This window comes from Carcharodon carcharias, chromosome 13, assembly GCF_017639515.1.
Source record: "Carcharodon carcharias isolate sCarCar2 chromosome 13, sCarCar2.pri, whole genome shotgun sequence".
Taxonomy (NCBI): Eukaryota; Metazoa; Chordata; class Chondrichthyes; order Lamniformes; family Lamnidae; genus Carcharodon; species Carcharodon carcharias.
In genome coordinates, this window is record NC_054479.1 from 21,738,072 (window position 1) to 21,750,605 (window position 12,534).

General features: G+C 42.9%; 1 protein-coding gene across 3 annotated transcripts in view; it reads left to right on the forward strand.

The window, feature by feature from the left end:
* The window catches only part of p2rx2 (purinergic receptor P2X, ligand-gated ion channel, 2), an 83,298-nt gene that overhangs the window by 37,659 nt on the left and 33,105 nt on the right, over positions 1-12,534 (forward strand). For 2 of the 3 annotated variants that reach the window (XM_041201985.1, XM_041201986.1), the window contains 2 exons: positions 4,500-4,636; positions 8,575-8,665. In XM_041201985.1, coding sequence (XP_041057919.1) covers positions 4,500-4,636; positions 8,575-8,665 — 228 coding nt within the window. The remainder of the gene's footprint in view (positions 1-4,499; positions 4,637-8,574; positions 8,666-12,534) is intronic. The other variant, XR_005944694.1, reaches the window with a different exon arrangement.

A 12,534-nucleotide genomic window follows, 5' to 3' on the forward strand; every position in this document is an offset into this window, starting at 1 on the left:
TGCGCAAAAGAGCACACTCTGGATTTTGGGAATTCCTCCCCCCCCCCCCTGCCCACACAGGGAGCGCATAGCCTTAATTGGCCCGCCCAATTAAAATGGCGCCGCGCTTCCGATCAGGGGCACCGATTGGAAGTGCACTCCTATGTGCCCGCCCATCAACTTCCCCCCCCCCCCAACGGGGGGACAATTCAGCCCATGGGAACACCACCATCTGCAAGTAGCCCCCCAAGTCAAACACCATCCTGACTTGGAACTATATCGCAAATCCTTCACTGTCACTGGGTTAAAATCCTGGAACTCCCTCCCTAAAGGCACATGGGTGTACCTATATCGCATGGGCTGCAGTGTTTCAAGAAGGTGGCTCCTCTTTCTCAAGGGCAATTAGGGTTGGGTATTTTGTGGGTGCATTTTTGCATGAACCACAAATTAACTGTTAGTTTAAACGGCTATTTCCCATCTCTGGACCATGCCTGCTTTTTGCTTTCCTCAGTGAACACTGGATCTTTTTTCAAATTCGGCTTTGTAAATTCCTGGACAAATGACTACAGTGTAATTCTCAGTTGCTGTGCCTCTTTTAAAGTAACTTTGATGAGCTTACACTCCTTTTCCCCAACTGCTGCAGTTTACTGCTATGCTTGGAACTGGTCTACTAGTTCTACTGGTTTTTCAGCTTCAGCTGTAACCTGGTTCCTTGCCAGAGATTCATTCTCCTGGGCTGAAGTATATTTCTCTGCCATTTCTAAATCTAATGGTGATGGCCCCATCATCCTTCTACCCCGTAACCGATTCTGCACGCCTGGATATTAATTCCCGGGGAAATGCCTCCTATAGTGCATGCTCCAATACTCTACCCTTCAAATAGCTTTCAGACTCTCTCACCTGCCAACCTGCCTCCAAATTTGGGCAACAGTCTGACTGCTGCCTCCACCCATCATGTCAACTTTATCCCATCCTAGGATCTCTGGCTTTAACTCTGGACCCTCTTACTCTCTCCTCTCTTTTCCCTGTTTAATACCAGCATGTGTGTATCCTAATAATTGCTATAGAACAACACCTATGTCACTTGAGTTTTTCCTCTGCCCATTTGCTGGCATGTTTTGGCTGTCACTCTGGACCCAAGCCCATCCCTTCTATTTTTACTTTCTTTTTACCATTTTCTCACTTCTTCACTGTTTACCTTTCCTAGGCTCCTCTCTCCTGTCACCATGTCTCCTTTCAATTCTCAACTCTCAGGTGCTGTGCCCTCCCCCCCCCCCAACCCAAAGCACTGCTCAATCCTTCTTTTACCTGCTTAGATAAGCCTACAGTTTCCTTCCGTGTCTTCTTGGCATTCTCTAAAGTGCCCATTAAGGTACTCGTCTCTTTTTCCTCATGAGCAGTAGTACAAACTGCCTCTTCCCACTCTCTCGCTGAACTTACTGTCCAGTAGCTAGCTGAGTCTATTCACTTGTGAACAAGTCACTTGCTATCCATGAATTTACTCTGGATGATTGCATAGATATCATGGCCATTGACAGGAACCTTGCTGAAGGACGATGATACCTTCCCCCTTAATGTAATCTCCCTGTCTGGCTGTACTGTTCATCATATGCCTTGCCCAGACCATCACATTGTGGCTGTTATCACCAAATCACAACTTAGTCTGACCCCCTACTCCTTTTCCGCTTTCTCCTCCTTTGAATATCTCATTGCATGTTTAAAATCCTCATTCTGCACCACTTACCTGAGTACCATAAACATTTTCTCACCAAGGTATCTTCACTGCCTTCCTCCCTCAGCCTCTGCACTGTGTGACTTATTATTGGTGAATTCAACCATCGATTCATTATTTTTTCTTCTCTCAAGTTCACTGTCTTCCTATCTCTCTTAATTTCTCTCCAAAAACTAACTTTCCAGCTATTATATTCACAGCCACTGTCTTGACCTTGCCATCTCATGTGGCCTCGCTTACTCCCATTGTGTCAATAACAGATAAGGCCATCTTTTATCATTTCTTTCTATGGCTCTCCACTTACACCCCAGTTCCCTTCCAACCCTCATTCCTTCTCTATCTGCCCCGGAAAAGCTTTCTCCCAATTCACTTACAACTGCACTTTCAGAATCTCAACTGTCTAGCCCTTTGGCCATTCATTCACCACAACATTTCTGCAGTTATCAAACACATCCTCATCTGCACCCCAGATCTAATTGTTTCAGTTTGACTCAGACAGTTCACAGCTTTGCTGTCATATCTGATCCTGAGATGAGCTTCTGATTACACATCTGCACTGTTGTTAAGACCGCCTATTTCCACATTCATGACATTGCCCGAATCTGTCCCTGTCTCAGCTCAACTGTAGCTGAACCCTCATCCTGTGTCATTGTACCTCTAGATAACTATTCCCACATTCTACTCTTTATAAACTTGAGATCATCCAAAACTCTGCTGCCCAAGTCCTAAATGCACTAAGCTCTGTTCACCCATCACCCCTGTACTCACTGACCTACACTGGTTTCCAAGCTACAGCTCAATGGTAAAATTCTCATTCTTGTTTTCAAATGTCTCCGTGGTCTTCTCCTTTTCTATCTCTGTAATCTCCTCCAGCACTACAAACTTTTCAGATAGCTGTGCTCCTCCAATTCTGGCCTGTTGTGCATTCCCAATTTTAATTATTCCACTATTGGTGGCTGTGCCTTCAGCTGACAAGACCCTATGCTCTGGAATGTCCCTTCTAAACCTCTCTGTCACCCTTTTCTCCTTTAGGATGTTCTTTAAAATCTATGTTCTTTACGAAGCTTTTGGTCATCTAGCCTAATATCTCCTTATGTACCAAATGGTGTTTGATAACATTCCTGTGAAGTACTTTGGGACATTTTACTCTGGTAAAGGTGCTAGATAAATCTATGGCCTCTCAAGGGCCGCATTCCATCTTCACTGCTGTTTTATGTGTGGAAGGGGAAGGCAAGTACGATTGTCAACTCTGGCTGGACATATTCCAGGATATATCGGCCGAAGTGACATCATGGAAAGCCAGTGGTGTGGCTTGAGCAGGTTCTAGATTTATGAGTTAGCCCCACAAACTAAGATACATGAATACAAATCCTGCCCCACCTCCTCTTACTACTGTTGCTGCACAATAATTGGGATGGGGAGAGAGATACTGGAAACATCAACAACAAGAAAACTTCAATCTCAACTGAACTGCTACTCACCCTCTGTCACAGCCGTATCCAGCCACTACTTTCTCCTCACCTTCTGGCACTTCACATGACAAGTTACGTCACCACACCCTCACCACCACCACCACACACACACACACCCCCACCGCCGGCCCCCCCCCCCCCCCACCCCTGGCCGCAGAGCACTCTGGGAGTTGCAGTCTGCTCTCCAGCCAGTTCCTTGCTCTCCGCCACACAGAGATAGAGAGACTACATTTCCCAGCCAGCGCCATGGGATCCTCCTTCCTGGTTTGTGGGGTGATGATGCCATGGACCAAACTGGCCCAACTCACTCCACGGCTTCAATATTATTTTAAAATCTCCTGGATGATTTTCTTTGGCCACCAGGAGATTGATGCAGACTCCCAGCCCTTTCAGGAAAGTTGGCAACCGTGGAGACAAAGCGGGTAGCCCAGCAGCTTTCACTGTGCAGGCTGCTGTTGGGAAAAAATTGGGAGGCACCTCCTTTTGCGGGGGTTCCCTGTGCCCATCAGAGGCAGCCTCCCCACTCTAAGATCATACCCCTACCCCCCAGTTTAACTCTGCCCCTCTGGCCTCTCAACCTGGCCCCCAACCCCTCCCATCACCCACCCCACCACCACTCTCCCTCTTGGGTTCTGCCAGCCAGGTCCATCCAAAGCCCCAAACTTACTTTCAAGTCCGAACTCCATCAGTCTTCCCCTTTGGGACTGCCTGCAACCCCAGCAGTGAGTACTACTTGATCCTGGCACAGTCAGGACTACAGGACTTACAGCTAATCTGAATGGGTGGGACTTCCTACCAGATGGGGGGTATAAGTCGCAGTCTGGAACAATTAAGGCCACTCCCAACGTATATCACTGTGGGGCAGCCGGGTTTCAGGTAGGCGGGCTGATGACTTCTTGGTCAGAGGTAGGTGGGGAATATAGTGCCCTGTAAAACCAAATCCCATGTTAGAAACATATCAAAGAATCGAATAACAAAATGTCAGTTGGACTATCAATGCCGATCTCACTAAAGACTAAGTACAATCTACTCTTATGGGCTTTAGTACATTAACTGTAATCTTCTGAGGAAGGTTTTGTATAGATACTTGCTAATCATCAAAAATAATCAAACAAAAGTCCAAAGTCTTCATCAATCTTTACATTTCTAAAATCCACTTCAGCCTCCTGTCCTCTAGGTCGGGCTCTAGCATCTGGGTCCAAACAGCATAAAAGAGTTAGTTAATATGGAATATTTCATAAACAAAATTAGATGAAAGGACTCTGTCTCTCGTGATGCACTAATTCTCATCCTGTCCTTTGTTTTGATTTATGCAGGGAGGAATCCTGGGAGTAATTATAAGCTGGAGCTGTGACCTGGATAAGGCAGCTTCAGAATGTAAACCTCATTATTCCTTTAGGAGGCTCGATTCTGCATCCCAAGGTGGCGAGGCTTCCTTAGGGTATAATTTCAGGTCAGTGCATCCATTGTTTTTGGTGTTTGCTCTTATGTGTCGATATACTTACACGTGTTACTACTTTAGAATTATTGTCGATCAGTGAAGGATTTTTTTTAAGCTTGAGAAGCCCAGGCAAGTGGACCAACATACATAAGGAAGGACACATAGAAACATAGAAAATAGGAGCAGGAGTAGGCGATTCAGACCCTCGAGCCTGCTCTGCCATTCATTATGATCATGGCTGATCATCCAACTCAATAGCCTGCTCCCACTTTCTCCCCATATCCTTTGATCCCTTTTGCCCCAAGAGCTATATCTAACTCCTTGAAAACACACAAGGTTTTGGCCTCAACTACTTTCTGTGGCAGTGAATTCCACAGGCTCACCAATCTCTGGGTGAAGAAATTTCTCCTCCACTAAGGTTGAAAAACAAATGAAGGAAAAGACAAAGTAAATCAAGAAACAGTGGTTAGTTGACACCAATGCCACTATCAGCACCTTTTTCTTTAGCCCTTACCACTACTATTAACTCCCTTTGTCCTTTAGTCCATGACATCATTGCCAATCTCTCCTTTGCCCCCACCTAACGCTGGCCTTCTATGCAGCTTCACCTGCTCCACTCCCTCCTTAAACAATATAAATTTCATCACATTTCTACTTCTCTCTAGCTCTGAAGAAGGGTCATACAGACTCGAAATGCTAACTCTGTTTCTTTCTCCACAGGTGTTGTCAGACCTGCTGAGTTTTTCCAGCATTTTCTGTTTTTGTTTGTGTTAGTTGACACCAAGTTTATTTTTCAAAAGCCTCTATGTTATAAGGACAGCATTTAGGATGGAGTATTTGGAACTTGGGAAGGAGGAGAGGAAAAAAAAACTTAAAGGAAAAAGACCATAAATGTTGGCATTTCAAACCCTTTCCCAATATAAACAATACACAATTGAGCATTCATGAATTCCATCCACAGCATTCGATAGCTTGAAGAGTTCTACTAAATACAGGATTTCCAAGGCCATGAGCATTGGTGTTTAGAGTATGGAAGAACTTCAATTGTACAGGTTGACTTAAATAACACAAATTGTAATAAAAACAGATAATGCTATGAATGCTCAGTGAATGGGCAACATCTGTGGAGAGCGAAAGGTAGGGTTAATGTTTCAGGTTGATGACCTTTAGTCAGAACTGGAAGATGTTACTGGAACAATAGTGATGTTACTGGAACAATAGTCCAGAAGCAGGTGAAAGGGCAGGCATTGTATCTCCTGCTTCCATGGGAAGAAGCTGGGGAAAGAGAACAAGTGTTGGGGTGATACAGGAGTGCACTAGGGTGTCATGGAGGGAACAAACCCCTATGAATCCTGAATGGGGAGGGTAGGGGAGGATGTATTTGTTTGTATGTGTCGGTGGTTGTGGAAATGGTGCAGGAAGGTCTGTCAAATGTGGAGACTCGTAGAGTGGAAAGTGAACAAAAGGGAGCTGTGTCATAGTTCTGGAACGCAGGAAATGGGATGGACACGGTTGAGGGCCTTGATCACCATGAGGGAGAAGTCTCCATTGAGGAAAATGGACAACATTTTGGAAGCTCTGGTTGAAAGCGAATGTAATAAAAATGGAGAAAGGAACAGAATCCCTGCAGAAAATAGAGTGAGAAAGATATAATTGAGGCGGCAAAGGGAATTGATGGGTTTGGAGCAGATATCATCTACCCCCAGAAGTGGAGAATTCAAGGAGAAGGGAAGTGTCGCCTCTTTGGTGGTTACCACATCAGAGCATGATTTTTAATAAAATGTACCCATCCAAAACTTTAATCTGCCTTTTCTCTTTCCAGTGCTAACATATTTTCTACGTGTTGCCAGAATTTTCTGTTATTTCACCAATGGAGGCCATTTGGCCCTCATACCCAAGGTGGCTCTCTGAAAGGACTATCTAATTTATCTCACAGTCCTGCTCCTTTCCCATCACCCTGAATGTTTTTCCTTTTCAAGTTTATACAAAGGTCCCTTTTGAAAGTCACTATTGAATCTGCTTCCAGCAACCTTTTAGGAATGCATTCCAGATCATAACAACAGGTTGTGTTTTTAAAAAAAACTCATTTCCCTCCAGGGGATTCTTTAGGCAATTTTATTTTTTCATTCATTCACGGGATGTGGGCTTCGCTGACTTGGCCAGCATTTATTGCCCATCCCTAGTTGCCCTTGAGAAGGTGATGGTGAGCTGCCTTCTTGAACCCTGCAGTTCATGTGCTGTATCTTATCTTATACCCTTGTACACCGTTTACTGATGTTCTTGACAGTGAAAACAATTTCTCTCTCTTAAATCCTTTCATAATTTGAACATGTCTATTAAATATCCCCTTCCATTTGCTGTTCTAAGGATAGTGATCCCAGATTCTGGAATCTATGATTCTGTAGTCTCTCCACATTACTGAAGTACCTCATTCCTGGTACTAAACTATTAAATCTTCGTTGCATCCTCTTCAAGGCCTTAAAGTCCTTCCTAAAGCGTAGTTACCCAGAATCAGACAGAGTATTCACAGCTAAGGCCCAACTAGTGATTTATATACGAACATATGAATTAGGAGCAGGAGTAGACCATTTGGGCCCTTGAGCCTGCTCCGCCATTCAATAAGATCATGGCTGATCTGATTGTAGCCTTCTGCTAATACCCTTTGACTCCCTTGTTAGTCAATAATCCACCTAGGTGTGCCTTAAAAAATATTCAATGACCGTGCCTCTAACACTCTGGGGAAGACAGTTCCACAGATTCATGACCCTCTAGGAGAAAATTCTCCTCATCTCTGTCTTAAATGAGAGACCCCTTATTTTTAAACTGTGTTCCCTATTTCTGGTCTCCCCCACAAGGGAAAATATTCTTTCAGCATCCACTCTGTCAAGTCCCCTCAGGATCTTATATGTTTCAATAAGATCACCTCTCATCCTTCAATGTCCAATCTTTCCTCATAAGAAATCCCCCTCATCCCAGGAATCAGTCGAATGAACCTTCTCTGATTGCTTCTAATGCAATTATGCCCTCTTTTAAATAAGGAGACCAGAACTGTACACCGTACTCCAAATGTGGCCTCATCAGTGCCTTGTACAGCTGTAGCAGAACATCCCTACTTTATATTCCATTCCCATTGCACTAAATGACAACATTCCATAATCTCTAGCTGCACCTGCATGCTAACTATTTTTTGTAATTCATGCACTAGGACCCAGGTCTCTCTGTACCACCGAGTTCTGCAATCTTTCTTCATTTAAATGAAATGCTGCTTTTCTATTCCTCCTGACAAAGTAGACAAGTTCACAATTTCCCACATTATACTCCATCTGCCAATTTTTTACCCACTAATTTAACCTACCTATATCCCTTTGTAGTCCCCTTATATCCTCTTACCAACTTAATTTCCTGTAGCTTTGTGTCATCAACAAATTTAGAATTATACATTCGGTCCCTTCATCCAAATCACTAATATAGGCTGTAAATAGTTGAGCCCCAGCACTGATCTCTGTGACATTCCACTTGTGACATCTTGCCAACCTAAAAATGACCCATTTATGCCTACTCTCTGCTTCCTGTTAGCTAACCAATTCTCTCTCCATGTTAGTATGTTACTCCCTACATCATGAACTCTTACTTTGTGTTGTAACCTTTGAAGTACCACCTTGTCAAATGCCTTCTGGAAATCTAAGTACAGCACATCCATAGGTCCTCCAACAATGGGGAATAATAATTTATAATAATTTATCTTCAGTTCTTCTTTTTAACTTTGAATTCATATTCCTCTCTCAACATTTGTGCAACCACATCTTCTTCAATTACACAGCATCTCATTATCACTGAACTTTGATGGATGCAGCTCAAAATATTCAGATGTGACATTCAAGCAAAGACCTATAGCACCATAATAAAACTATAATCTCATTTTTTTTCTTTTTTCTGTGTCTGAATGACAGGCATGCAAAACACTACGTGGAGAATGGCACTGAATACAGAAATCTAATAAAAGTGTTTGGGATAAGAATTGACATTATTGTTCATGGTGAGGTAAAATCAATTTCTTCTTTTGAATTATTTGCCACTAACATGACTAACCAGTGAGCGTTAAACCTTTGCTGAAAGTGGTTTACTCTGATACAGTGTGTTCTGCTTACTTGTAAGTTTTTTAAGCTTTCCCAGCTGTAGGTTAAGGTTTCAAAGTGGCCAATAGATTCCTTCCTTTTCAAAATGTCCATTGTCACTACTCTCAAATGAGCCCATCCTTTGTCCTTCTGGTCTGTCTAACCCTATCTTTAGCTCCAGCTCATCTCTCCACAATTAGTGAGAGCTGTGGCTCAGTTGGTAGCACATATGCCTCTGAAACAGAAATTTATGTATTCAAGTCTTGTTCCAGAAATTGAGTACAAAAATCTAAGCTGACACTCCAGTGTAGTACTGAGGGAGTCCTACACTGTCAGAGGTGCTATTTTTTGAGATGTTAAACCAAGGCCCTGTCTGCTCTTTTGAGTACGCATAAAGGATCCCATTGCAATATTTTGAAGAAGAGCAGGTTATTTTGTAGGAAAAAAACAAAACCATTGCAGAGAGGGAAGCTTTAACCTAAATTAACCTGTTATTAGCATTTTGGTGGCAGTTAATCTAATATGAGCACATACTTTGTCAAAACATCTCACCTGGAGACCTGGATCAAGCAGTTGGTGAGTCTGATACATGGCATGGAACTTAGCATCTTAGAATGAGGCTATTCAGCCCATCATATTTATGCCTTATTTACTAAAGCAACCAAAACTCATCTCTCAATCTCACTTCTTCCCTGTATCTACCTCTGCTTCAAATAAGTATCAGGCTTTTTCTTCAATCCCCTACTCCAGCTCCTCACTCTAGCTAAAGCTGCTGATGTGCAAATGCAGGGTCCTGTTTAGCCTTAAGGGAGTTGGAAATGTTGTTCTTGTTGATGGATATACAACATTTCCACATTCTTCATGTCACCTACCAACATTCTTGCGTCACTCCTAAACCTGGCCTCCGCCTTTCATATATTCTAATTTGGTTAACTCCACATCACATGTACCCTTTCCCGCAATAAGTTCTTCCCACTAATCACCCTTATCTTAATCAACTTCAGTTGCCTCCCTGCCACAACACAATGATTTCAAAATCCTCATCATAAATCATTCTATTTATTGGCCAATGTTTCCTCTGCAAACTTCTCAATCTCAATGTCCTCATTTGCAAATTGTGCTCGTTCAGCTTTACCCTGTTTTGATTCCTCTCCAGCCTCTTATCATCCATTATATACCTGATGAAAAAACTGGAAGCTTTGTCCAGACATATATTAAAATCATTACGTGGAGGCTGAGCATGTGAACTACATTTATGTATTGAGGGCACATCATGATTGAGTTGTACAAAGAGGAGCTGCTTATAATACCACTTGTCTAATTGGTGAACCGCATTCACTGATAAATAGTGTACACCCGTTTGTGTGTCAAGAGATTGTGCTGTGCCTACACATTTTATGGAGAATTGTATTGTTCATCATGCTGTTCATTCCTAATATTTAGATCCTACCTTGTGAGGACTGAAACATATGCTTAATTATCTCATTGCTAAACTTGTGGCTATTCTCTTTGGGGCTAGGAGTGAGGAAGGTGAGCAGTTTCTTTGGAAGCAAGGTGGCTCAAAATCAATTCAACTCTTTATCAAAATTGGCACTCCAATGCTTAAGGCACAAACATCTGATGTACTTTAGGACTCTGTTGATGAACGGATCCGGGAAAGGTTAAGATTAGGGGTAGATTTTTCTTCATATTCCTTGGGATGTGCGTGTCACTGGATAGTCCAGTATTTATTGTCCATCTTTAATTGCCCTTGAGAAGGTAGCGGTGAGCTGCCTTCTTGAACTGCTGTAATTCATGTAGTGTGGGTATGCCCACAGTGCTGTTAGGAAGGGAGTTCCAGGATTTGACCCAGTGACAACAAAGGAACAATGATATGGTTCCAGGTCAGGGTGGTGTGTAGCTTGGAGGGGAACTTGCAGGTGGTGGCTTTCCCATGTGTTTGCTACCCTTGTCCTTCTTGGTGGGGGAGGTCGTGGGTTTGGAAGGTACTGTCAAAGAAGTCTTAATGAGTTGTTGCACTGCATCTTGCAGATAGTACAGATTGCTACCACTGTGGACCAGTGGTGGAGGGAGTGAATGTTTAATGACTGCTTAATATCTGAGGAATTGTGAATGGTGTTGAATATTGAGCAATCATCAGCAAATTGGCATTGGACAGTGATACTGAAGCAGTCTGCATCCATGTACAGCAGGACCTGGACAACGTTCAGAAATTGAGCTGGTAAGTAACATTCGTGCCATTTAAGTGCCAGGCAATGACCATCTCCAACAAGAAAGATTCTAACCATTTCCACTTGACATTCAATGGCATTACCATAATTGAATCCCCCACTATCAACATTCTGGGAATTACCATTGACCAGAAACTGAACTGGACTAGCCACAGAAATACTGTGGCTACAATAGCAGGTCAGAGGCAAGGAATTCTGTGGTGAGTAACTCACCTCCTGACTCCCCAATGCTTGTCCACAATCTACAAAGCACAAGTCAGGAGAGTGATAGAATACATACCAGTTGTCTAGATGAGTGCAGCTCCAACAACACTCAAGAAGCTTGACACCATCCAGGACAAAGCAGCCTGCTTGACTGACACCCTATCTACCACCTTAAACACTTATTCCCTCCACCACCAACGTACAGTGGCAGCAGTGTGTACCATCTACAAGGTGCACTGCAGCAACTCAGTAAGGCTCCTTTGACAGCACCTTCCAAACCTATGATCATTATCACCTAGAAGGACAAGGGCAGCAGATGCATGGGAACTCTACTATCTGTAAGTTCCCTCCAGTGTTGTGATTTTCATGCCTCAAGATGTGTCAAAGCACTTCACAAACAATTTTCACACAACACTTTTGAATTGTAGTCACTGTTGTAATTTGGAAACAAGCATTACCTGCAGACTTCACTTTTTCCAATGCCTAATTTAGTAATTGTTTGTTTCCATTGTGGTTGACCTGTTGCATCTTCTGCTTCTGCTTTATCTTCCTGATTCTGCTTTAGCTTCCTGCTTTGTTCAAATATGTACATTCTGAGATCAGAGAACAATTTAGTTCATTGAGCTGCCTTTGAGATTTTGTACGACTTAACCTTATGCTACCACAATTCCTACATTAGCCGTTCTGCCTTGGTTCCTATACGAAAATGTGAACCCAGGTTGCCAGGCTGCTTAAGTCTAACCTTTAGGACATGTGGCAGTTCCTTGTCTCTGCCGACTGGCAGTTTAAGTAAGTGCCCCTCCATACAGGTACACCCTATTGAGCAGATAGAACATTTTCCTACATGGATTTCTCAGTATAGTTTCAGCAGTTCAGGGACATTCTTCTGTTTGTACATGTACAAAAGTTGTCAAAAGGATGCTGGGAGTTGCAGTTTTTGTTAGGATTACTGTTATTTGAATAATTGCAGAAAGCTGAAGTCCAGTGCTATAATCATCTCAAAGCTGCATTGCATGCAAGAGAAACTGTAAGTTCCTGCAGTGTACTGGCTTGCATGTTCATTCACAACTTTCTTAAATTTTCCACGTGTATCTTTGGAAAATGCCTTCTTAAGCTTCCCTGACAGGAGAGAGATTCCCTCACAGAAGAATTTAAGTCAGATTGATATGCTAACTCCTGTGGGGATGTTTAAGAAATGTCTTAAAATATTAAACATTATTTGTACACATTTGCTTTTCAATAATTTTATTGGAATATAAGTGTGGATTAAGAAAAGATCATCCACCCATCATACTTCCTTCTTCCAACATGGCTTGTATGGCTCTGCACTGTTGCCTAGTCTCCTCAATGCAATCAGGGG